This window comes from Brachyhypopomus gauderio, chromosome 12, assembly GCF_052324685.1.
Source record: "Brachyhypopomus gauderio isolate BG-103 chromosome 12, BGAUD_0.2, whole genome shotgun sequence".
Taxonomy (NCBI): Eukaryota; Metazoa; Chordata; class Actinopteri; order Gymnotiformes; family Hypopomidae; genus Brachyhypopomus; species Brachyhypopomus gauderio.
Genome location: NC_135222.1, coordinates 8,153,634 through 8,178,871, shown reverse-complemented (window position 1 = coordinate 8,178,871; position 25,238 = coordinate 8,153,634). Strand labels below are relative to the sequence as shown.

At 40.2% G+C, this 25,238-nt stretch overlaps 1 protein-coding gene across 2 annotated transcripts; it reads left to right on the top strand.

Annotated features, from left to right (window-relative positions):
- The first annotated feature begins 748 nt into the window (after positions 1–748).
- mctp2b (multiple C2 domains, transmembrane 2b) lies at positions 749–24,224 on the top strand. Of its 2 annotated transcripts, XM_077024831.1 has the most exons (24): positions 789–904; positions 1,245–1,329; positions 10,564–11,148; positions 12,474–12,530; positions 12,889–13,009; positions 15,069–15,211; positions 15,332–15,408; positions 15,502–15,613; positions 15,819–15,851; positions 15,951–16,118; positions 16,724–16,854; positions 16,990–17,176; positions 17,303–17,396; positions 17,477–17,579; positions 17,692–17,794; positions 18,635–18,736; positions 18,835–18,909; positions 19,009–19,128; positions 20,020–20,133; positions 20,800–20,841; positions 20,926–21,035; positions 21,237–21,346; positions 21,613–21,710; positions 22,679–24,224. In XM_077024831.1, exons 3-24 carry the CDS (start codon positions 10,591–10,593, stop codon positions 22,745–22,747), a joined length of 2,727 nt encoding a protein of 908 aa, XP_076880946.1. In that variant the 5' UTR covers positions 789–904; positions 1,245–1,329; positions 10,564–10,590; the 3' UTR covers positions 22,748–24,224. The 2 variants fall into 2 exon arrangements, with proteins under 2 accessions (XP_076880945.1, XP_076880946.1); XM_077024830.1 differs by lacking the exon at positions 1,245–1,329 and having other exon boundaries at positions 749–904.
- Positions 24,225–25,238: the final 1,014 nt, after the last annotated feature.

Sequence of the window (25,238 nt, the reverse complement as noted above, 5' to 3'; positions counted from 1 at the left end):
CAGCCCACTTTCTAATTATATTCTCTCAGGGAAGAGAAAATTGTGTTTTATACTCACAACGTGCATGATTATGTAGATAGGCTGATGTTTGGGCCCACAAATATGATTATACTTATGAATTATTACTTAGTAATAAATTCCTATTTAATTTAGACTGCACACATGTATTCGTTGCACAGAATTACCAGATACCCGATCTTGAATGCAACATCAAAAAATTAGCCTGTTTAGATTTTTTATAATAATACAATAAACTTTAATGGGAGACGAGAGATATTTTTGCTTCACGGTGTACTGGGAGATAACGACATTCGTTCATATGTGACCCATGGTTAGCCTAACTATGAATTCACTGTAACAACATTACAACGTGGGTACAATGTTTTCTTCAGACAGCAGAGGGCAGTTTGTGACATACTGCTACAGGACAATTGTGTAATGACAATTCATATGATTTCACAGAAATACAGAGTGAACAGAAATGAAGAATACAGAAGAAAAACGAATCTGACAAAATAAGTAAACAAAATACAAACAAATAAAGTAATGTAGGTACTACGTTTGAGGCTACAGATAATGGTGCTACTGCTGTTCAACTGAGAACGCGTTTTAAAGTCACCCTATGAAAATCAACTAGGCTAAATGACAAATGTACAAGATTATTATTTCATATACGTAAACCGTGTGGCACCCAACTTTGTTTTATATCGGCCAAAATGTGCCTCGAGAGCTCCCTTTAAATGATTAGTCTGCCCTGCCTGTCTGTAGTGTCGTCCTTCTAACAGACAAGGAAGTTGCTCTATCTATCGCTGCTTGTTTGCACGTTTCTCTCCGGATTTCAACATGACTTGCAGTGAACAGAGAACGAAGATGAATTCAGGCTTCTCTAAACGCTCAACCTGAGGTAAGTTACATGTCTTGGGATGAAAAAAGATGTGACAATACACCTGGCTGCCTGTTTTTAGTTTCGGTCAGCTTTTCTGTTTGTTTAAAGAAGAGTAACTTTACCTCTACGACGGTCCGCCACCAAGACGGGTCTGGTAGCTCCAGGATCATTAACTTATTTATTATGCCTTAACTAACTTTTGCTTTTATGTTTGTTTATTGTGACTTGGCATTTCGCTACGTCCGTCACAGGCAGCCAAATATTATCCATTGTAGTTGTTTAAACAAATTGTTTATATCAACTGCCCTAGCTAGCCTAGTAATTGTAATTTCACATATGTTCTCGTTGGTTTGGTTAGTTCGGGATATAAGTTTCCGCATCCATCTTATCCATGCAAACTGCTGAAAGATAAGCCTAAAGTTCCGTGCAGTCATCGAAGGCAGGTAAGGCTGTGGGATACGTTTGCATCTGGTGTTAGCAGTACACTGAACATACCTCGTTTATACTCCAGCAAACATTAACACTCTAGTGTAATATAAGTGCTTTTAGCTAAATCACAAGTTTGTTGTCCTGACTCGGCTTTTCCCAGTAACTCATCTTTTAAACAGTGGAGATAATTATGGGCTCTGGGACGGAGAGTTTTTCAACCATCCTAAGGTGGAAAGAGATGCGACGACCCCGTATTTTCTGTACAGTTGAGATGAACTACTTTGTTAAAGCCGACTAACGTGTTGTTGAGGTGCCGTAGGCCAGTTGTAATTCCTTTGTGATGAAGGTATACGTACAGGGAGACGGGGGGCGTTGCTGAAAATTGTGAACATAGCTTGGATGCTTTTTAGATTTTATCATTAGTTCATGTGCGTATAATAAAGCTTATCAGACTTATGTAACACGCATCGCCAACATCGTAGACTGAGTAGTCTACATAAGAGTTTAAAGAGTAAAGAAGAATACATTCCTATTTAGACTGCACACATGTATTCGTTGCACAGAATTACCAGATTCCCGATCTTGAATGCAACATCTAAAAATTAGCCTGTTTAAATATTCTAAAATAATATAATAAACTTTAATATGAGACGAAAGATATTTTTGCTTCACGGTGTACTAGGAGATAACGACATTCGTTCATTTGTGACCCTGGGTTAGTCTAACTTTATGAATTCACTGTAATGTAACAGAACAGTACAACGTGTGTGCAATAATAAGAGTAAGAATAAACTAATATTTTTTATCATTAGGTCATGTGCGTATAATAAAGCTTATCAGACTTATGCAACACGCATCGCCAACATCGTAGACTGAGTAGTAGTCTAGAGAGTAAAGAATAATTAACACATCAGGCTGTGCTAAGCATGTATAACTTAAACTGTACGTTGTTTCACTGGTTAATATTAACACTGCATGCATCACTCGATGCGAGCTCTTGCTTTTCTTTGCACAGAAAAGCAAATGTCACCTCCGTAACGCTTTCGTTATTATTATTATTATTTTGCATTGGCTTGTTTTTCGCACTTTCAGTGTTTCTGAAGCTCCAAGCAGCATCCACCAAAACAAACAACTGGTTGTTAAGGATGCGCACACACGCACGACTAATCCCCTGTGGACTAATCCCACCCTTCCAGTCGTTCCCGCTCTGCTGCCCGCGTGCACGGACGTGCTGCGGCGCGCGGCGTCCAGACCGCTGTTCGTGATACGTGAATGAGCGATCGCCACGAGGCCGACGGGGTTAGGCAGCGTGTTGTTCAGCAGAGCATGGCGTGGTAGGGCTGTAACGTGAGAAAAGCTAGCCGCAGTCCGCTTCACGTCGATCACGCATAATGCTTTGTCCTCCGGAAAGGTTAATGGTTTGGCATAAGTGAAATGTCCCTTATCTTGACGTAGCTTGGCTCAACTACAGTCATACGAGTCTTGTTAGCAATGCAGTATGGAATAATGGAAATAATTGTGTTTTGTTAACAGTTGTCTGTCAGTTCCAATTGTTTTTCAGAAAAAACATTAACATTTTAGTAACGAATGAAGCTTTTTTTCTTGTTCTTTTTAAAGATGAGATCAGCTAATTCTTCGGTTCCCTTGTAAAGCCGCTGGTTGCATAGTGAACAAGTTGTCAAGTTCAGTGGTTTAAGAGAGGAGAAAAAAACGCCTCATGGCATCTTGCAGTTTGTCTGTCAGTTCCCGACGTACCCGATGACCCTCCAATTATAGTCAGTAGTCTTAGTAGATTTCTGGCCTTTTTGTCAGGGCGAAACATCATTTAGAAAAAAAGTTTTATACAGTTCGCACTTACTGTAACTTGGTGTATTTGCAGCAGTATTGCCTTCTGGAACTGCAAATGGAATGTCCACATTTTGGTAATTGGTTATTTATAAAAAGTAACTTTCATTTTACATTCATACAAATTAAAGAAAAAAAGTTAAACTTTGCATTCAAACATTCAAAGTGTAATGTGGAAACAGGTCAGATTTACGTGGATCCTTTAATTAGATTGAGTGCTGATTAAAAACCTGTCAATGCTGTAATTGCAACCAAAGTGTTTGACTTTTTGTGCAGGGTTTGAGTGTGTGTGTGTGTGTGTGTGTGTGTGTTAGAGTCTTATTTGGTAGAATGGAGCACTCTTTTACATGAGCCAAGCCAAGTAGAACTTGTATCATTGTAGCACAATTAACATTGGCCTGCAATCATTGATCATCTCATGACTAAATGTTCTGGATTCTTGTCAGAGCATTTTAGTTCATACTCAATAGAGATGATTTGTTAGATTTAAATTCTAAGAAATAAATGTCATCCAACAAAATGTTGTGTTTATTATATTTTAAATGAATTCCAATAATTTACACTTTACAAAAAGAAAAAGCTAAAACCCCCACATCTCCCTCTCAGCTCCACACCCCACCATCTGTTTACACAATGATGCATGGAAGACCTTGCAGCCTTTCAGCCATTTATTTTGCCATAAATGCGGGCGAGGAGTGGCTTAATAGGGTTGGTCTGGTTCCTCTCCAGACCACAGTCAGGGTGTCTGGAGGTATAAGATGCTCAGACTTCAGTTGCTCTTTTAAATGGGGATATAGGAAGTCTTTCCTCTTAGGCCTGTGTATGGGTGTTGCATCCACTGGACTAAAGGACACTTGTTCAGATCTCTCGATCTCTCTCTCTCTCTCTCTCTCTCTCTCTCTCTCTCTCTCTCTCTCTATCTATCTATCTATCTCTCTCTCTCTATCTATCTCTCTCTCCCTCTCCATGTTCAACTGTGTTCTTAATAATGTGCCATATTTTGTCAATTGTGATTTTTACACCCCAATCGAAATTTGTCCTCCGCTTTTAACCCATCTGTGCAGTCAGAACACACACACACACACTAGTGATTACTAGGGGGCTGTGGATCACACGTGTGCCCAGAGCGGTGGGCAGCCCTAGCCCGGCGCCCGGGGAGCAGTTGGGGTTAGGTGCCTTGCTCAAGGGCACCTCAGTCATGGCCTGTCTGGGATGCATTGCACCTGCCTCTGTTGATGCTTTCTGGCTGTCTCCGTAGTTAACTGTATGCAGCTCAGATAAAAGTTGGATCACATCACCCCTTTGGTTAATCACTTTTTTTTCAAAAGCCAAAACCATTTCCAATACCATGTACAGGTCGCAAACATGCTTCTGTGCTGAAATTTGTTTATGCAGAACTGTGTATTCCCATTGGTTATACAAACTTGAGTCTGGTCTGACCCTGGTTTATCTCATCTTGTGGACCTAGAGTAGGGGCATTTGTGAAGGCTGGTGTGGATCTAAGTTTCACGGAAAAGCCAAGTTCCAGATGGAGAGTCGTTGTATTTTGTTCAGACACTTTATAAAAGTGTTAATGAATCTTGGGTGTGTCTTCATGCTGCTCGTTCACCAAATTGTGTGTGCGTGTCTGCGTGTTTGCGTTTGCATGAGTGTTTGCTTTTGTCTGTGTGTTTCTGTGTGCCTGTGTGTGTGTTCCAGCTGGTAAGTTTTAATCAGTAAAAACATAGCAAGACAAAGTGATAAAATAACCTGTTTTAGTACTTAGTAACCTATTAGCAGATGTTTTTAAGGCATTTGAAAACTGAAAATCCTCAAGTCAGCAGTTAGTTAATCCCAAACCTCAAGAGGTACCTTGGAATGCAATTTAAACAGTTATTGAGAGGTAAAAAGCCACAATACAGCTTGAACCTCAAGCGGGTCGTTGCTCCACTGGAGTCCCCGCTGCAGGAGGTAGGCAGGTGGCTGGTACTCTATATCTTCAGGGCTGTAGCTAACTGGGCCATAATCAGTTCGGGCACAAAAGCGATGGAAACAGACCAGGCCTGTTTGGTAAGGTGGAGCAAATGAAGACAAAGCATGCACGTCAAATCAGGTTTTAGGTTTTAACACCTTCACTGCTACTGAAAAACACTTTATTATTGCTGAAACATATTACTGTGCCCATGTAATACACCAAAAAAATTTATACATTTTGACATAGCCCTGCACCAATAACTGTGTGAGCATAAGATAGAACAGAACATATAATAAGATATGGAGACCTATGATATAAGACTGTGGAGACCTATGATGACTCATTGTAAATTATTTCATCCAAATCTGAGATTAATTCAACTCAAGTTAAGAAACTCGAAAGAAAGTGATGTCTTGAAGTAGGCCGGAACAGAAGTGGCCAGTGCTGTCGTGCGTTCAAACTGAAGGATTACAGATTTTCCCTGACAAGTATCATTGGGCTGCAGATTAAAGTGACCCTTTTTGTTGTGGTTTGATCAGTGCCCTTTAACCATCTGAAGTCTCAGGGCCTTTTATCTGCTTTTGCATATTTTCTCAAATTTGCCTTTAAAGAAGTTTGACTTTCTTCAAATAAAGGTGTAGGAATTCGATTTTTAAAAAACTCTAATAGTGAGCCGAATGCACTTATTTTCTGCCATTACTTACATATTCTTTTTTGTTAAAACAAACCTTTTTTGTAAACACAGCACACTGGAAGCACTGGTCTTTTTTTCGTTGTGTTTTTCGCTGATCTCAGGCCAAGCATCATACCACAAGAGTATTCGCTACCACACCACCGCCACCCTTTTGAGACCACAGCTCTCACAGTTCCTTTTTAAGTCCCATTATGTTAGTGTACTGGTGTAAGAAACTGTCCTGTTTCAACCCTTCACATTCTCTCTCTCTCCATCCACACCATCCCAACTCAACATGACAAGGAAGCTGAATGACAGAGTGAAAGAGTTCAGAGACAGAGACAGAGAACCAGGTGGAGGGTTCGAAAAAAAGAGACAGACTGACAAACATAGATAGTCAAACACCCACAGACATCAGATGTAGTAAAAATAAACGGATTATGAATTGTCATAGATGTGAGATTATGTCAGGGTGAATGAAAAGAAACTTAACTAGTGGCCATTTAGAGTTTATGTTGTTTATTCCCTGTTGTCCCAAACTTAAACCAAACCGTGATGTCTAAATTGTGGTGTGAACTGTGAATTTTTTAAAGCATTACACTCCTATTCAAGGCTGCTATTTTTGTGCCAGTTCTTCAAATGTAATAGACTTATTGTCTTTAATGATGAAATAGTGTTATAACGTTTTTCCATTATGATTGATTTTTTTATTACGCTTGTAGCATGAATATGCCAGACAGGTATGTGTTTCCATGGAGTGAAAGTAACCTTGTTCATGTTTATTATTTTTCAACAATACTTCAAACTTTCAAAAAAAAAGTTGAAGAAAAAAATTGTTGACTTTGATCAGTTGATGCAATAATGATAAAATAGTAAATTCGGTAATATCTTTGATTTCTTAGATTTTTTATTGACAGTTACTGTAGATATAATAACACATAATCTGAATCAATGTGGATTTTGTATGTATTACTGCTATGTTAACACCTGTATTATCAGTATGGCTTAGTCTGATTGCTGTGGTGAGTGGTTCCAAACAGATGAAGTGTGATGATGAGAGTGAGTGACCCTGTGTTATGTGAATCTCTGTGATGTTGTGCCCATGGTGGTGACTGTGGCCAGCGGTGAGTTAGGTAAAGTTTTTAATCAGATTAATAAACGACGGTCCAAAGCAATTTTCCTTCTAAATCTGTAAATAGAAAGTGTCAATTTACTTAATGTAAATCTGTACCTAATGACATGATTATCATCGTGATTATTCTAATTTACAGTTTATTACACTGAACAATCTACATTGATGAGTGTCTACATTTAATAACCCTGTTTGGTCAGAATGGATGATGAATGTGGTGAGGGTGGGTGTAACTGGAGAGTATGCTTCCATCTTTATCAGGTTTAAAGAAGACTGAAATGAGGGCTGTATGTGCGGTGGAACAAACTGTTTTTGTTTGATGTCCTGTTTCATTTTTAATTCAACTGGGTGAAATTGTTTGTCAAAATAGTTTATAGGATTTATAAACCTGTGGCGTCCTGAGGATGAATCGGTTGCCATCTTCTTGGGAGCAGTGTGATATTCATTGAACGCTTGAACTTGGTGGTTGTAGTAGTTAGTCAGGCTAAAATTAAGCCTTAAAATGTTCTGCTGGTTCATAATCTGATGAGTAGAGTTTGGAACTGTGGTGTCCTGCACAGAGAAATTAATTTCTTGTGAAGTATTAATGCATCTTTAGACTAATTTACTAAAAAAACAGTAACAAATGATTCACCTGAATTTTCAGCATAAATTCATTATGAAAGAGGCAACACATTATTATGAGATATCCTCATATCTTAGTTCACAAATATAACAAAAGTAATTAGAACATTAATGTTAGCTGGAAAGGATTAAACACCTAAATGACCAATCAAATCCTAGGGGCAGACATGGCCTGGTGGTAGGGAACTGGTCTTGTGACCGGAGGGTCGTGGGTTCGATTCCCAGACCTGAGGCCATGACTGAGGTGCCCTTTGAGCAAGGCACCTAACCCTAACTGCTCCCCGGGTGCCGGGCTAGGGCTGCCCACCACTCTGGGCACGTGTGATCCACAGCCCCCTACGAACATAAGTTGTTGAGCGGGGGGGTGGCGTGTAACGATTGTTGAGGGGGCGCCATGTAGCGATTGTTGTAAAATAAATGGGTCTTATTATTTACATTGAGGGGGCAGGACACCTCGCCTGAGGGGGCGACGCCCCCAAGCCCCCTTTGGCCCCCCGGCGCCGGCCCTGTATATATTTGAACATTTCTATAGGCTGTCAATTTCTCTGGTTGTCAAAGATACTGGATCTGTAAGCTACAGGATCCATTACAATATTGATATCTAAAATAAAAGTGTTTAACTGAAGGGAATTGTTTTATATGTTACAATTGAGATTCCTTATTTGAAATTGTACATTGCAGAGAATAAGAAAATTGGGTTTGTACATTGATTATGGTGTGATGGATAAGTTTATTGTAAAGTGACAGATATCAGCTTAATTAACTCATTAAAAATCGTAGCTCTTTTTGGCTATGACACATCCACGCGGATGTTGCAAATTTCAAACTCAAATTTCACTCAGTCATCACCAGAGGTGGGTAGAGTATTCAACAATTTTACTCAAGTAAAAGTACAGTTACTTGAACCAAATGTTACTCAAGTAAAAGTAAAAGTATGCATCCCAAAAATTTACTTGAGTAAAAGTTAAAAAAGTACTTTGATTAAAAGCTACTCAAGTAGTGAGTAAATGCATGAGTACTGTCTCGTGTCAGTAAATTACATCATGGTAAATTGAATTACGGGAAACAATGACTTTTAATGATAAAAATAATTTATTATAAATAAATATTATATATATATAAATTATTTATTATAAATAATATGTATTTTGGTTTGTTCCTAATTATTAGGCCTGTGTAACTTTAATGTGTTCCACAAAGTCACTAACTGATGAGACTGTCAGCCAATACGTGTAGCTACAACTTGACACCAACTGAATCAATTTATAGCAGACTTATAGCAGTGAGAACTGGTTTTTAGTATTGCACTGCGTTACATTTAATAATTACATCATACAAACGTTATGCCTCAGAGATATAGCATTACACAAAATTATACATACAGCAAACTTATCGCATCGTGTTTCCTCATATTTGATGTTGAGTTCTTGTAGGCTGAAATGTCCACACGTTTGTAGACACAATTGGCAGCGCCAAGGTTGCAAACTCACGCATTGAGCGTGAGACACACGCATTTGGCTGTCTTCACACGCTTACACGCCACACATCCGATTTCTCACGCCGAAAAAAATCTAGTTTATTTACCTCTGATCCACATCTATGATTCAATGAGTTACTAGTTCGCTCTGGCGCCAACCACCGGCGATCGATCGATCGCGATATAACACTTAATTTGTGTCCATTTTACACCCCACCCCGGTTTAAATCTCACTAAAAGTTATCTTGAAAGTTTGCGTATGTGATCACGTGATTGACCGGCTTCATTTGATTGGTCACTCATACTCGGGTGAGCCGTTGGTCAGTCTTCTCACTGAAAAGACGAATTATATACAAAACGAAAGTAACGGTAGCGCGCGGCGCAAATCCGATTGTAACGGAGTAAAAGTCGCGTGTTTCTCACCACATATTTACTCAAGTAAAAGTAGAAGTCTTTCATATTAAAACTACTCCTACAAGTACATTTTTGTCCAAAAAGCTACTTAGTAATGTACTTTGTAGTAAATGTAACGGAGTAAATGTAACGCGTTCCTACCCACCTCTGGTCATCACCATATAATTTGTGAGGTCCTCTGTCCATTTTAAACATATTTGCTAGGATGACTGATCACGCGCCCAGACACAGTTTAGACAAATACGACTGGCCTAGTTCTCACGGTATCATATGGCACATACATTTTTTTAAATATGAGAAATGTGTGTACAGTGAGAGGCTTGAACATTAATAGTTTGCAGTATAGCAGGTGCAATTGAGCAGTGATGGTTCACATTTCTAGTCAGCTGCATCTACGGATGTGTTCGTGACCCACATGATTGTGTTCGCCTGTAAGTTTGTGAGTTGGATATTTATCCAAATTGGGTAAATTTGAGGGAATCAGAAGAGCCGAGGTGTGATCGTAGTTTCACGGATGAGATGATTTTCAACGTGTTTCATTATACGTTTTATGATACCGTCGTCATTCCCCTCTGCGCCTTTTCATTACTGCCGTTTCCTTCGCCCATTTATATTGGGGTTGTTGGTTATTCATGTTTTGTTCACTTTACTTTCTTCCCTTGTTTTATTGAATTACTTTTGTTTGTGAATGTTGTATTATCGGCCTTGTATGTGTGGAAAATGATTATATTTACCGTTTGGGACGGACGTTTTCGACATAGTTTTCTTTCAGGTCATCATTTATAATTTCCTAAATGCCCCTTTTAACATTTAAATTGCCCATCACGTTGTGGACTTTGAGTATCTTGTTCTCTTGGCTGTTGTTTCGATGTGAGCTGAGTGTTGCTCCGTGGCAAGTAGTATTGTTGCGCGTGGTATCGATCTGTTTGACTGATCGAGGCTTTTCCGTAGCTCTTGTATGTCTTTCTGCCTTTTCTGTTGTTTTCAGTATTTCCAACATATACACTCCTCCACACGAACAGGTTTTATTTCTATAATTTGTTTTAAGCCACTTATAAGCAGCATGGTGGATCTCGCCTCCTGTAATAGTAAGGCCCTCACACGTGCCTTCTTCTGTGTGTCCTTACAGGTCTTGGTGACGGTCTAACTCGTGTGTATGAGTGGCCTTGTCAGCCTCCCCCCACCAATACACACACACATACATACACACACACACACACATGCACGAACACACAGGATGGAGCCCAGCACAGGACCCCGAAAGACTGTGTGGGGCAACCTTCGTCAGAAAGCCAAGCCCCTCTTCCACTACGTACGGGGCAGTGGCAACAAAAACCTCAGCAAACAGCAGGCAAGGCCAGAGCAGCCACGGGACCAGTGGAGGTCCTCCTTGCCAGACGTGAGGCGTAGGCGTCATAGCTCCTCCTCCCCGCCCCGCCTGGACCAATGCCCATCGCCCCCTAGCTACAGCAACCCCCCCACACCCCGCCTTCAGCCCCGGCAAGAGAAAGGTGGTCGTGCCCAGCTCTCCAGCTTGCTTAGTCTTGCCAGGAGCTCCTCTGAATTGAGGTCATTACAGTCGGTCAGTGGTGGTCTTGAGGAGCAGAGCTTGAATACTCCAGAGACCATGGAGCAGGGCCCGCAGGTGAGGTATTCTCCTAGCAGACCCATGACGGAGCCACCGGCGCTGGATGTGTTGGAGAACTCGATGGAGGTACCGTGCGACTTCTTCCTGTACGGTGTCTGCTTTTGTAGTTTTTACATTTTAAGTGGGGTAACTGAGAATCATAACATGAAGTATTGCGATTCTCTTCACCAATGATTATGCAGATACACTTCTTATATCAGTTTGATAAACGATCACTTTACTGTGTCTTATATGTACTGTGTCTTCATATGTTCAAGTACATTCTCATAGACTACTCGTAGGTAATTGAGAAATAGAAAAGCAATCACGTCAGTGAAATTGCATTAGCATTGAGGTAATTCAAGCAGTTGGGCATGATTAACTGGCCTTCCTGTTTTCTCTGGTGATGAATAGAACAGAAACTCTGTAGAAGGCACATTTCCCATAACTCCCAGCTCAATGACTACACCTGCAGATAAACCACAGATTAAAGTGATCATGTAGCATGTGAGAAATTGGAGCGCTCCGTGTTCATCTGTGTTGACGAAGCTGTGTTGACTAACAGATTTGCATTCCGTCTATGAACACACACAATAATGATTTAATAAAGATCTTGGTTTCTTTATTTCAAACTGATTACATGTTTATTTACTGTATACAGTTTATGCAGCAGTGAAAATTTGGCATTGTATAAAAAAGCGAACTAACGTTTATGCAAATCTCTCAACAAGGCGGAGCCAGAATAGACCACTACCGTTTTCCACCTTTGTGCCACTTCTGTGTGCTCCTGTTGTCATCTGATAGGAGGAAGTCCTACATGACGAAAGCTTTTGTTTTTAATGAAACTCTGAATTATGTTAGCAAACGTTCTTTGATGACTACGTCCTTGTAAACATCACTGAAATGCTTATAGATATCTAGTACTTGCATTTGTCTGAGCATAAATCCTTAATGCATATTTGGTGAATTTGGCTGTATAGATGTATGGAACTTTGGAAGAAGACCTACAGTTAAATGGAGTCCAATGCATAGCAAGTGTGTTATTGAGGTGTTATTGACCTATGGTAAAATATGAAGTGAGAAGCATTTCAATGGAAAGTGGAATTCTTCAGCTTCTTATTTGTGATCCCAAGGCTTAAAATTCTTTATTTCCTAGAGTGAAGGTATTTTTAATAAAGACGTTAGAACGAGCTTGGGTGCTTTTCTTGAGATATGCAATTCCAAATCCAAAGTAGGTGGTGTGACCACAGTAATTACATGACAACGATAATTACATTAACATTATTGAAATTTTGATGTGTGTTGAAAACCAGTATTTCATTTACTTAATTAACTTGCAGATGTGGTCTTTGGTACAGGAGGCACAGGACAGACATTTGTTCTAATTCTGTGGTCTGTTTTTGATGCCACAGAGGCAGCGGACCAATGACACAGATTCTCTTACCTTAAATGACACCGAGCAAAATGCTGTAAGTAATGTTGTAAATTTTTTGTTTGTGTGTGTTTGTGTGTTTTGGTTTGTCACACATCTTCTGATTATTGCAACTTGAGTGTATTTACTTAGTACCTAGTACTCACACTTGTACTTAGTACTCACACTAACACAGTTGGTTCTGGCCTTTAAGAATGCAGTGCAAACAAAACACCTTTGATCTCAAAGTGAAACTCACACCACCTTCCATAAAGTGCACCATGCTGTGCACCAGAACCATCAGTTGTTTGGTTGACACTGAAGAGTGAAGGCCTGGCCTGACCTGGCCCATGATGTCCACAAAACATTCCCATTCTGACATCTATACAAATATTAAATGTGCTGTTTGATTGTAGATTCTGGACATGCCGGGAGAGGCCACGGCCTTGTGGGACAGCCAGAAGGAGGTTAAAAGAATGTACCTGCTCTCCATCAACCTGAAACAGGGGCGGGACCTGGTCATAAGAGACCGTTGTGGTAAGACTCCATGCTGCGTTCATCAGCTCTCACAGGTTCTCACTATGTTGTCCCTTCTCCTGACTTGGATCACCAAGTCCGGTCAGGTGCAGTAGGGCAAAACCTAAAACTGCACCACAGTGGGTCCCCAGGACTGTCACGCAAAGCACATGCCTGACTCCACGATTCTAACGTCAATCACTGCATGGAGTGTGGCGCACTAAACTGCACCCAGCAGCAAATATCTCAGAGCAGTATTGGACGCTGCTGCTGTAAAGGTCAACTTCAAATCTTGACCCTCGAGGGACTTTTCCCTGTTAAGTGTCTGCCAGTGTTTGTCTCTGGGGTCATTTCAACACTTCCTGTAATGCAGATGTTGCTAAACAGTATCTGAAGTTGTTGACATACAGGGACCCACAGCCATTCAGTTTGCAGATTTAAAGGGAAAACGTATATATACACTTAAAAATCTCAGTTCCCAGTAATCTCACTGTTTAGATGAACTGAGTTTCTATATTTTGTTGCATGTATACGAGAATACTTTTAGCTGAGCTAGGTGGAGTTGTCAGCTTGGTAACTTTCCCATGTTTTAGTAGGCCACATTCCTCACAGCAAATCAAAACCTGTCAGAGGCCACACCCACGTCCTGGCCCCACCCACGCTCAGCAGTGCTGCTGCACGCCACTCATCACCTTTCAGCACAGAGAGCTTCTTCTCAGTTTGGTTTTCAAGCCTCTCTTCCTCTCAGTTTCCATCACATTTACGTTTAATTTAATTTCCACATTATGTCTGAAGCTTCAAAGTCTTATCGTGGCTGGAGACTTTTTTTTTTTGCTTTCACTTTTTTTTTTTGGTTTTGGTGGGATGTGGTGGTCTGCCACGTTTTCTTGCTGCGTGGCCTACTTACCATGTAACTGGCAATTGATCTCAAAGGGATTTCCTGTTTAACTAAGTTATTTCAGTGATGCAGAATGAATGATGCTGTTCACTTCATTTCCATGTGTATTTTGGTCTAGGCCAGTCCAGAGAGTTCGTGTAAGCCTTTCATATTGACATATTGACCAGTGGTTCTTGATATTTCAGAACTATGCACACTCCTTTAGGTTTGCCCAGTGTCAGGGTTCTGCTCTCATGAAGAGAACTTGCTGCCATCTGCCGTTGAAGATGTCAGTGTCTGACCAGCTAATCTGTCATATATACTTGCATCAGTTTTCTATGCTTCCTGGCGTTTAAGCTAAAACGCCCTACTGGTGTTAATTCATTATAGTCTTTTTCTGATTTATAAACTGTCACATTCCTACCTGTCATGGTGTACCAGTTCCAGTCAAGCAGGGGCACGCCCACTCTCTCTCTCTCTCTCTCTCTCTCTCTCTCTCTCTCTCTCTCTCTCTCTCTCTCTCTCTCTCTCTCTCAATCTCTCTCTCTCTCTCTCTCTCTCTCTCACACACACACACACACACACACACACACACACACACACACACACAGTCCCCCTGCTGTTCTGCTGCCTCATCCAATGATCATTTGTTTCTTGATGGAGAATAAAGCCCATCAAACAAAGCCCTCAGTTCTCGCCCCCTCCCTGCTCTCCCCTCCCCCCCCCCCCCCCCCCCCCCCGCCTCAGTCACGCTACCACAACCTGTTGCTTCATTGCATTTTTTTTCCCTTTTTTTAGCCATTGCGTTTTCAGGAAATTGAGGTTTGAAGTCATGCTGCAGTCTGAAGTATTAACCACATCCTCCATGCTCCCCGCACCCTTGGAGAAAAGTCAATCATATTAGCTTAAAGTTTCTTTGTAACTAAGACAAGCTAATTTAAAGGTCAAACCAGTGTCACTGTCCCTTCATATCCATAAACACTGGAAATGTTTTTCACATATGGCTGCAGCACAATACACAGAGGTGACTCTCATTTTTACTGGATGTCAATTTGATCTCTATTCATGTCATCAAAGAATGCCTAAATTCTTATTTACATAAAAGAATAGTTTCCTCCTTCGTTTACTTCATTTTCATTTTACTGAGTTCTGGTTTCTACAGCAAAGATGAGCTTTGAATGGAGCCATTTGCCTCTTTTCTAGGTACGAGTGACCCATATGTGAAGTTCAAGCTTGAAGGGAAGACATTGTACAAAAGCAAAGTTGTGTATAAGAACCTGAACCCCACCTGGAATGAGACCTTCTCCTTCCCCATTCGCAACCTGAAACAGAAACTCTACGTCAAGGTATCTTCACATTCAGTAAAACGCCTGAAGATTGTTTCTGTTACCCGAACATGAGTCTATATAATCTAAAGTCTTCATGGTCTAATGAGCCCCTGAGAAACTGCGAGTTTTCCTGTTCAGGTCTATGACCGAGACCTCACCACAGATGACTTCATGGGCTCCAGCAGAGTTAGCTTGAGTGAACTGGAACTTGACAAGTAAGAATTAAGAATCATACTAGAACCTTTAGAATCCTGTTATGACTCATTTCTTACCAGTGTAGAGCAATTTTAACCCCCCACTCTCTACAGAACGACTGAAATGGTGCTGCCACTCGATGACCCCAACAGCTTGGAGAAGGATATGGGTGTGATCATCATTGATGTCTGTCTGTCTGTGAGAGATGGAGAAAACAAGAAAAATGTAAAGAACATTATCAGTCAACACTTCTGAACTTTGTAGGTTTTAAGCATTAATTCAATCAGAATTAAACACTACAAAAATGAATGAAAGCTAACAAGGACTGGTTAGCCTCCCATTAACTGTTCCATGCAAACTGTTATAGACATGAATTTAAAAAATGCAATTGTACTCATATGTTGTGTATTTTGCTGTCCATTCTGAGAAGAAGTGGGTCCAAAAAGCAAAGCGGAATAATAAGGTAAGAATACATTAATGTGCTGCAAATGAGAACACTGCAACTTTATCCACCTGGTGGTGTTGGGCGCTATGCTTCCTGACCTTGAACGTGGTGTTGCAGTTGGGCCCGTCACCGCAGTATGCGCGCCTGTCTGAGTGTTTGCGGAAGAGTCAGCTGTGGACGGGTGTTCTGATCATCACGCTGGTGGAGGGACAGGATCTGCCCGACGACGGTCAGGGGGACGCGTTTGTGCGCTTCCGCCTAGGAGACCAAAAGTACAGGAGTAAGGTACGAACGAAGGGTAGGAGAGACAACTGGAGAGATGCTCCTCGCTGTTGAAATGAACCCTCGAACACATCCAGCTCACAGGCGTGTGCATGTGGCCTTCTGGAAGTCTTAATGTTCCATGCTCACACCCACAGACACGCCACATTTTTGTCCTGACCTGCCTCCCAGCTCCTCCATAGCAGGTGTTCAGTGTTCCTCGAGGATCAGCTTCGGCACGTTAAGAGGTGTTTTAGAGCAGACATGCAGGTCAGCTGGTGTTGAAGACCACATTGAAAAATACCGCTTAAATGTAACCTTTGCTAAGAAAAAAAAGTGAGTTGCTAGTGGTCATTAGCAAAAGTGTGGTTTAGTTTACAAAGGTAGTAAATCCTTGGATGAAGATCCCACTTTGTATGTAGCAGTTGAACTATCTGGAGTTGTGTGATGTAGCTCAGAGGTGTTCATTTCTCCTGCTGGATATCTGCCTCTGTGTTACGTTTACCTCCCTGACCAGCTAACCAAGCTTTATGAAGTGTACATGAAGGCCTGAGCTAGTTGTATTGGATTAGGGGTAGAGCCAAAGTCCCCACAACACCCCTGACGCAGACTGGGTCTTATTCTTGCAGTGTCTGTGCAAAAAGGCCAACCCTCAGTGGAGAGAGAGGTTCGAGTTCAACCAGTTCCAGGACAAATCCAATTTTCTGGAGCTTGGCGTCTGGTTGAAAGAGGGCCGCAAATATGAGGAATGTTACGGAATGTAAGTTTTTTCAATTTCTCTGAATCTCACTTCCGGTTCTGTTAACATGGAAATGTGAGAAAATATGACCACAAAGGAAGCTCCTTTCATCATTGACAACATGTTTGAGACGCTCGGTCGTTCGTGTGTGTTCAGGTGTGAAGTCGACCTGTCCGTCTTGATGGTGAACAAGCCTCAGCTGTTCACGTGCAGTCTGGACCAGGGTCGCGGCAGGGTGGTCTTCCTCATCACCCTCACCATGTGCAGTGGCGTGGCCATCACTGACCTGTGCGCTCCACCACTGGAGGAACCCCACGAGAGAAACAACATGCTGAGCAAATATGTCAGTTGCTTTCTGCCACTTCACTGAGCCTTGCAGTGATTCCCCACAGTAGATCTACAAAGGAGATCCCGCTCTGTCTGCGCACTTCTTAAGCTGATGTGTGGTCTTACCTGTTTGACTCCTCAGAGCTTCAAGAACTCCTTCAAGAATATAAGGGATGTTGGATTCCTTCAGGTCAAAGTGATCAAGGCCTCAGATCTCCTGGCTGCGGATTTGAATGGTATGTACGACATGCTTCGCAAACCCCTTTGTAAGTCAGCAGGGTGAAAACCAGGGACCGGTTATCGTCTCTCCTTCTAGGTAAGAGTGACCCATTTTGCGTGCTAGAATTGGGCAACAACCGGCTGCAGACTCACACAATCTACAAGACGCTCTACCCTGAGTGGAACAAGGTCTTCACGTTGTGAGTGGCGCTGATATTTTAGTACACAAACTTGCTTCCGGCATCTGAATGTTGGAAGGAGTGATGTTTGGCATCAGTGGCATTTGTCGCATTAATATATTTTTGTTTTAAGCCCAATCAAAGACATACATGACGTCCTGGAGGTGACTGTCTTTGATGAGGATGGGGACAAGGTACCAGATTTCTTAGGGAAAGTGGCCATTCCTTTACTCAATGTAAGTAACAAAAATCTGTTTTGCACACTACTATACACAATGCTATACACTACAGTCCCTGACACAAGTTCTGTCGCTTATCCATGTTGTGGAAACAAAAGCTTATAACCTGACTTTAAATTCATCGATTGGTTTTAGAAATGACTCATATGAAAGCTGAAACCCTCCCAAATGAGATTTAATTTACAAAAATAAATTTTCTTTACTGCAGCAATATTGATCATTTAATGAACACAGAAAGGTCGTTTCTAAGACCAATCAATGAATTTAAAGTCAGGTTATAAGCTTTTGTTTTCACAACATGGATAAGCGACAGAACTTATGTCAGGGACTGTATACTATACTACTATACTATACATTTATGGCATTTGGCAGACGCCCTTATCCAGAGCGACTTACATTTTTATCTCATTTTTTATACAAGTGAGCGATTGAGGATTAAGGGCCTTGCTCAGGGGCACCTCGGTCATGGCCTCCGGTCACAAGACCAGTTCCCTAACCACCAGGCCATGACTGCCCATTACTGCCCTATACTATACTATTATAGTACTGTTTTTACACAGTACTATACGGGCTCCAGGTGTGAAAACATGAACTCTGCATGCATTATGTGTAATGTATAATACGTAATAAAGTTTCACTATGTGTTGCAAATTTTTTTATGTAATAAATACTACACAACAATAAAGTATGTTGTGTATATATAGCTATCTTGGGATGTGGTAATTAGATTCAAAAGTTCGGTAAGACATTTACTTTTCTGCCTTCAGGAGGAGTGTGAACAAGAAAGTGTGTGAGAAACAGACTCCTGTGATTAATACATTCTTTTGTATGCAACAGGTACATAATGGTCAACTGATTTCTTTCCCATTGAAGAAGGAAGACTTGGGAGCATCATCAAAAGGAACCATTTTATTGGAGCTTGAGGTTATCTTTAACCCAGTGAGTCCCTTTTGCCTCAAGGTTTCTCACACAGTGGTCTGCATCATACATGTATGCACCAGTTCACTCTCGTCTTGAACTTTATTTTTGTCAATTAGATCAAGGCGAGCATTAGGACCTTCACTCCAAGGGAGAGGAAGTTTGAGGAAGACAGTCCAAAATTCTCCAAAAAGGTGTGACAAACCTTAGAGTAGTAGAATGTTGGGTGAAAGAACATTTGTCTGTAACGTTTGGGTGTCTGTGCACATGACAAGCTTACGTTCTGCTGTTAGGTGCTGGCTAGAAACGCTGTTCGTGTGAGGAACATCTACAGAGCGATCCGTCAAGTCCTGCAGTACATCAAGAGCTGCTTCCAATGGGAGAGTGTTCAGAGGACCATCACTGCATTTCTGGTAAGCCCAAACAAAACCTAAACAAATGTCTGCCCAGATGAAGCAATGATGAAACTGTACATTTGGTGTTCATTTGCTTAGAGATCACATCAGCTGATCCTGCGAGGGTAGCCTGCATTACACTATAAATGAACAAAGGGTATTATTTAACACTTTTTCACACTTGGTTATGTTGCATCCAAAACTGGAGTGGAGCCGAGATGGAATGAGATCAAGAGACTGTGGGAGGAAGTTGGCGCTGTTTCCTTCTTCTCCAGTTTAAGAATGTTGCCTTTTTATCCCTGGACGGTAGTTCCTGCTGAGGAGCGATATGTTGTTTCCTGCTCTCGTTCATGCCATTACAAACACTTCATCAAACCACATCATCAAGGTTTAGTACCATACTACACACCACTGGATACTGATGATGGAGCCTGTGGTCTTATTCTAACCATTTATAATTGGCTGTACTGAGCACTATACAGTATAATGAAATAGAAAAACAGTTTAAAAAAATCTAAATAACTTCTAACATTGTTGAGCACTCCAATGAAAGAAATGTATAAAGCTGCCTCATTTTAACAGTTTATCAGGAACACATAAACAGTGAAAGACCATCAACTCCATTTTGACATGCCACATCTGTTAGCCATCCCTCCAAACTCGTCACTTTTTGACCACATCACCAGCTCTTGCCCAGTAGTGACACTGACGTGGGTTCAACTCCACAGACCTCTCCCTCTCTAGTTTGCAGTTTTTTCCTCATTTTGAATGAAAGTCTAAACAGGAAGAGCTGCTCATTAGGACTGAGATTAAGAGTGAGATTAAAACTGTAGCAAAAACCCACTCGCTGTTGTCTAAGCCTCCGACTGGTCTTACGTCTCCTTTTTTTTGTTTCTCGTGTTCCTCCAGCTCTTTCTCATCGTAGTGTGGTACTGGGAGTTCTACATGCTACCCCTCTTCTTGATCATCCTGCTTGTGTGGAACTATCTTCATATCGCCTCAGAGAGGGTGAACCACGAGCAGGTAAGGGCCTCCTCAACATCTCTCCTGACAACACGGCTCCATTATGGCTGGATGTTTTGGCTGGGACTATTTGGATGTGCTAAACTCAAACAGCTGTTTTTGCTAAATGGCCCTCTAGTGGAAGTTATGGAGTACAGCAACTTGTTAATTACATGGGTCTGCATAGAATTAAAAAAAGGTTCTACTGCAGAGGTAAAAAGTGAATCACAAACCTTGAGATTCAGGTAGTGGAAATATTTCACCCTCCCATGATCCCGGAGTCAGGTGTGGCCAAGACATTTTGTTCACTGTTGAAATAACCATCAGTTATGGCAAACTGAATCGGTCTAGGATTCTATGCTGAGGCTTCAGTACATCCAATTGTCTTGATTTAGTTTATTTAGTGTTTCGCTGTAACAGAAAGACTTAATTTACTGCTTAGCGCACCAGTGTAAATAAAATATTAAAGAACATTATAGATTCATTACACAGGGCTGTAAGGTCAGTACAAGGCAACAAGGTGCAAAACATTTGCCTTAGGACAAATATGCTTAGACATGCAATAGTCTTATTTATGGTAATAGAGGTTTAGTATTCAGTAAAACACACTGCTGTATGTGATCGGGTTATTTAGACTGACAAAAATGTACACATAAATGTATACATTTAAAAACCTTTTTGTTTCAGGACCATATAGACTTTGGTGATGATGACGATGAAGATGAGAAGGTGGGCCATTTTCCCCTTTTAAAATAACCCACATTTAACATGGGGTTTGATTTTCTTCAGAAAATAAATGCATTATTTGTTTAGGAATGTGAGAGAAGAGGTTTGATGGACAAAATCCATATGGTGCAGGAGATTGTCCTCACAGTTCAGAGCCTGCTGGAGGAAATAGCATCCTTCGCTGAGAGATTAAAAAAGTAATTATTTTAATTATTATTAAGAACTGATCATTACATTTAATATATTTTTCATTTATTATATATTTCTGTAAGATATCAGGGTGAAAAAATGTAAATTAATATATATTTATATAGTAGATATAAATTTGCTTTTTGAATGCCTGAATGCGGTTGTTCTGTTTTGCATAAGCTGTAAGTTCTTTTCATCCTGCTCCGTAGCACATTTAACTGGTCTGTGCCGTTCCTGTCCAACCTGGCCTTCTTCGTTCTCATCGGCGCAACAGTCATCACATACTTCATTCCAATTCGCTACATTATTTTGATATGGGGTAAGAAACACTGAAACTGAAGTGTGATTTTATCTGAGCAATATGAAAAAAGTTTGGTTTTGGGTGGTTTTTCTGTCAGATGTCAGATGTATGAATACATGTATTTTTTGATGTTTGAGTTTTTAAGCCGTGTTTTTCAACATAAACTAACATAAACAGTAATAGTAAGCGATGCTTATTGATATAAGGTACCGCTGTCCGTTAGCTCCACCTGCTGGGCAAGACCTTTTGATGCAATCACAAAGTCCTATCTGCCTTCATTTTAGGTATAAACAAATTCACAAAGAAGCTACGGAATCCATACGCTATTGATAACAATGAAGTAATGGATTTCCTCTCTAGGGTGCCTTCAGATGTTCAGAAGGTAAGTGACTTACACAAATTGCTTTATTAGTTGCTGTCAGTTCCTGGATTGTCAGTTCATTTTCATAATAGCTGCTTTGAGCAATGTATGATAGGGAAACCATCATTCTGATGAATTTAACATACTGAGTTAAAGGAGGACGCTTGCAGACAAAAGGAACAGGGCTTTACTGACGAAGCAGTCAGGCCAAAAGGTCAGCCGTAAGGCAATATGTCTGAGACAACAAACTGAGCCGATTCACAATACAAATGCAGACTAGACAAAACAGGTCAGAGAGGCCGTAATCCAGTAGATAATCTGCGAAACAGACAAATCCTAAGGGGCAATCCAAAAAATAACAGTACAGGTACAAAAACAGGTTCAGCAACAGAATCAGCAATAGAATGACAAACAGTAGCTCAAAAAACACAAAGTAGTTGGGAACTACTTCACAATGAGTCATAGTGTAACAGTTCCTTAAATAGCAATGGCATTAAGGTGTACAGGTGTGTTAGTACTCTGGTGACATCTATATCATTCCGGCTGGGGTTTGTTGGGAAGAGTAGTCTCATAGGTTGGACTGTGTGACAATGAAATTAACGTATATACATACATACAGCATATATGTCTTTAAATATAGATATTGTTCTATATGATCCCCAAAACAACATCAAAACTTACTGACAGTCCAAACTGAGATTAGAATGATCAGTCCCCATTACTGAATAGCCTACATCTTATTATATACTTATATAAATATCATTTTAATATGGTATGTGGGTCAGTAAAATTTTCCTATGAATATATGTCAGCCCGCAGGGATTATCAGACACTTATCCACATGTTTGTGTCATTATGTTGTTTTTACATTCATTTGATTTGCCTGTAAGCCTGTTAGTCAACCATGTCAATTGTCATAGTAGCACTAATCGATTTTGACTGCTCAAAGCCTTTGGTTCTATTTAATCCTCCATGTCCTGGTCCTTTAGGAGCAGTATTTGGCCCTGAAACACAGTCATACACACAGCCCTGTGAGAAGAAAGAGAGCTACTCAATAGATGGACTCTTCATCGTTATGGGAGACACTACGTACCCTATTTATTGTCACTGCCAATTTGATTTCGTTGCACAAAAAAATTGGGAGGAACCCCATAACTGCAGAGTGGCTTATTACATCTGTTCCTTTCAGATTGTTTTACCAGTTGATTTATTTAAATCGTGTCTCATTTTGTGTGCTGTGAAAGGCTTTAAATTACTGTCATTTTCTGTGCTGAAAATCACCTTATTTCTGATGACACAAGCAAACTACTGCTGGCGATTTTTCAAAATGATTATTTAGCCACAGTGTACTGTTCATTACCTTCTGGTATAGATACTGTTCTTATTTTAGCTGGATAGTCAGTTACGCAAACTGTTTCCAGAAAATACAAACTCTGCAAAATTATATTTTAAGGAATCAAAAGTTTTGATTTCTTTATTACGAGAGAGTGCAATATAAAGACATTGCCGACGTTTTCTGTTTGATGAACTGCTGCTTGGGCTGTGCGCATGTGTGCGCGTTCGCATGTGTGCGTGCGTGCTGAGGTGGGCAACTAATTACAATTAGTCGGTTACATCTGCTCTGTGTTTAGGATTTTTAAAAATATTCTCAAGTATGATTATAAGGAAAATAATCTGCTTCTTTATCATGCTTTAGGCATTACAGATTCATTATGTTCTTTGTGTGATATCTGTTTTGCTGTTAGTCTTTTTTGACACTTTTGAGCTTTAACATTTTACACCAATGGTATCACAAAAAATTACTTTTTGACTTCTACAAATTTGTTGATACTCGAGTTATTGCAATAAAGTAACATGATTTTTACTTGATTAAGCTGCTCTCCCCACTGCTTTAGACACCTGGAAATATGTGTATATAGACACATATACAGATGTATATTTGTTTAACCAACTCTGTTACATAATTTCCAAAAGTAACTTAATGTTTTACACTTTGTGATGTTTGTGTGTAAATGTTTTGTACTGTAAAATAATTTTTAATGATCATTACAATTCTAAAGATATTCCATGCTGCTCAACCACATATGCAGTTGTATATTTAGAAACTCGAGTGCCTTCTGTTTACACTGCACTACTGTATATAAATCTAATTTGTTTCCTTAAATACAATTTATGATTAGAAATTTGCACTGGAGATTACTGGAGAGATCACTGTAGAGTTAGAATCTTCCATTTAATTCCCAACCCCCAAAAAATGAAACTCTTATAGAGTATACAGTCCAGACAAGACATAACAATACCTGTCATCCGTTAATGTCAATTCAGCGTGAATGAGATTTTAAGCATTGCATCTTGTGTGGATCTTTTGCACAGACAAAATAATGCAGTTCACTAGCTCAGCTGGACACTGTAAACATGGTTCAGTAGCATGTGTATTCATGAACAATGAATTTGAGCAATAAACTCAAACTGCAAAAGTTAACTGTCCCGTAATTGTAGACCAAAACTTTAGTAAATATACAAATGAAATGCAGAGCAATGATGTCTGTACTTTTTTTTTTAAACAATAGTTTTTTTTTGCTCAAAAAGTAAGCACACTTTCAAACGCATTAGTGAGTATGTGTACACACAATACATATATATGCAAACAGGAAGCACAAAGGGCAGCAGGTTAAAAAGATTAAAAGGGGTATAAATGGGGGCAGTTGAGTCTGGAGACCATCAAGAGTTTTAATGACAGTAAATGAGAAAAAACATACTGCAAGAATGCCTCGGTCCTGCTACTTAACCACCGCTGCACTGGCGTCTATTTAAAATGGGGTCAACAATGTCAGAATGTGGAGCCAATTAAGGGCAGCCATATTGAAGTACGTCTCAAAGCCCTTAAGGTGAGAGCTCAAGCACTCCATGGGTAAAAATTCAAATATTTCACTTTACCATTGACTAATAATGGGAGGTCTTAGTTTTGGAACAGAACACATTGTCTAGCGAGTAAAAGAACGTTTGTTCAAGAGTTTACACTGCACCAGTTGCAGGGCTACTATGTTCAGCGAAGTTCAGCAAGACAAAGAAATTGCATCAGGTTTGATCTCTTGGTTGAACATACTGTTGAGCTGTCTTGTGATACCACTCCAGAACACATCACACCTCAAATATTTAACTCTATATGGAGCTCTAAAACCATCAGTATGTGTGTGGCATTCAGCTGTTTCAGCAAAATGAAACAATCTGAAAACTGAACAGAGTATTTGTTTCTTTGATTAATGTTCATCACTCCATCATCATGACCTATTTTGGTTACAAATCACCCAAAAGGGTACAGGAACATGCTTCATTTGTAGGACAAGATTTGGACATGTAATGGATATATAGCCTATGCGTATATTGATATACAGGTGCATCTCAATAAATTAGAATATCATCAAAAAGTTCATTATTTTAGTAATTCAATACAAAAAATGAAACACATTGTATAGATTCATGCAGTGATCTAGTTTATTTATGTTAATGTTGATGATTAGTACTAAACTTTTTTATTTAAGGAGGTTC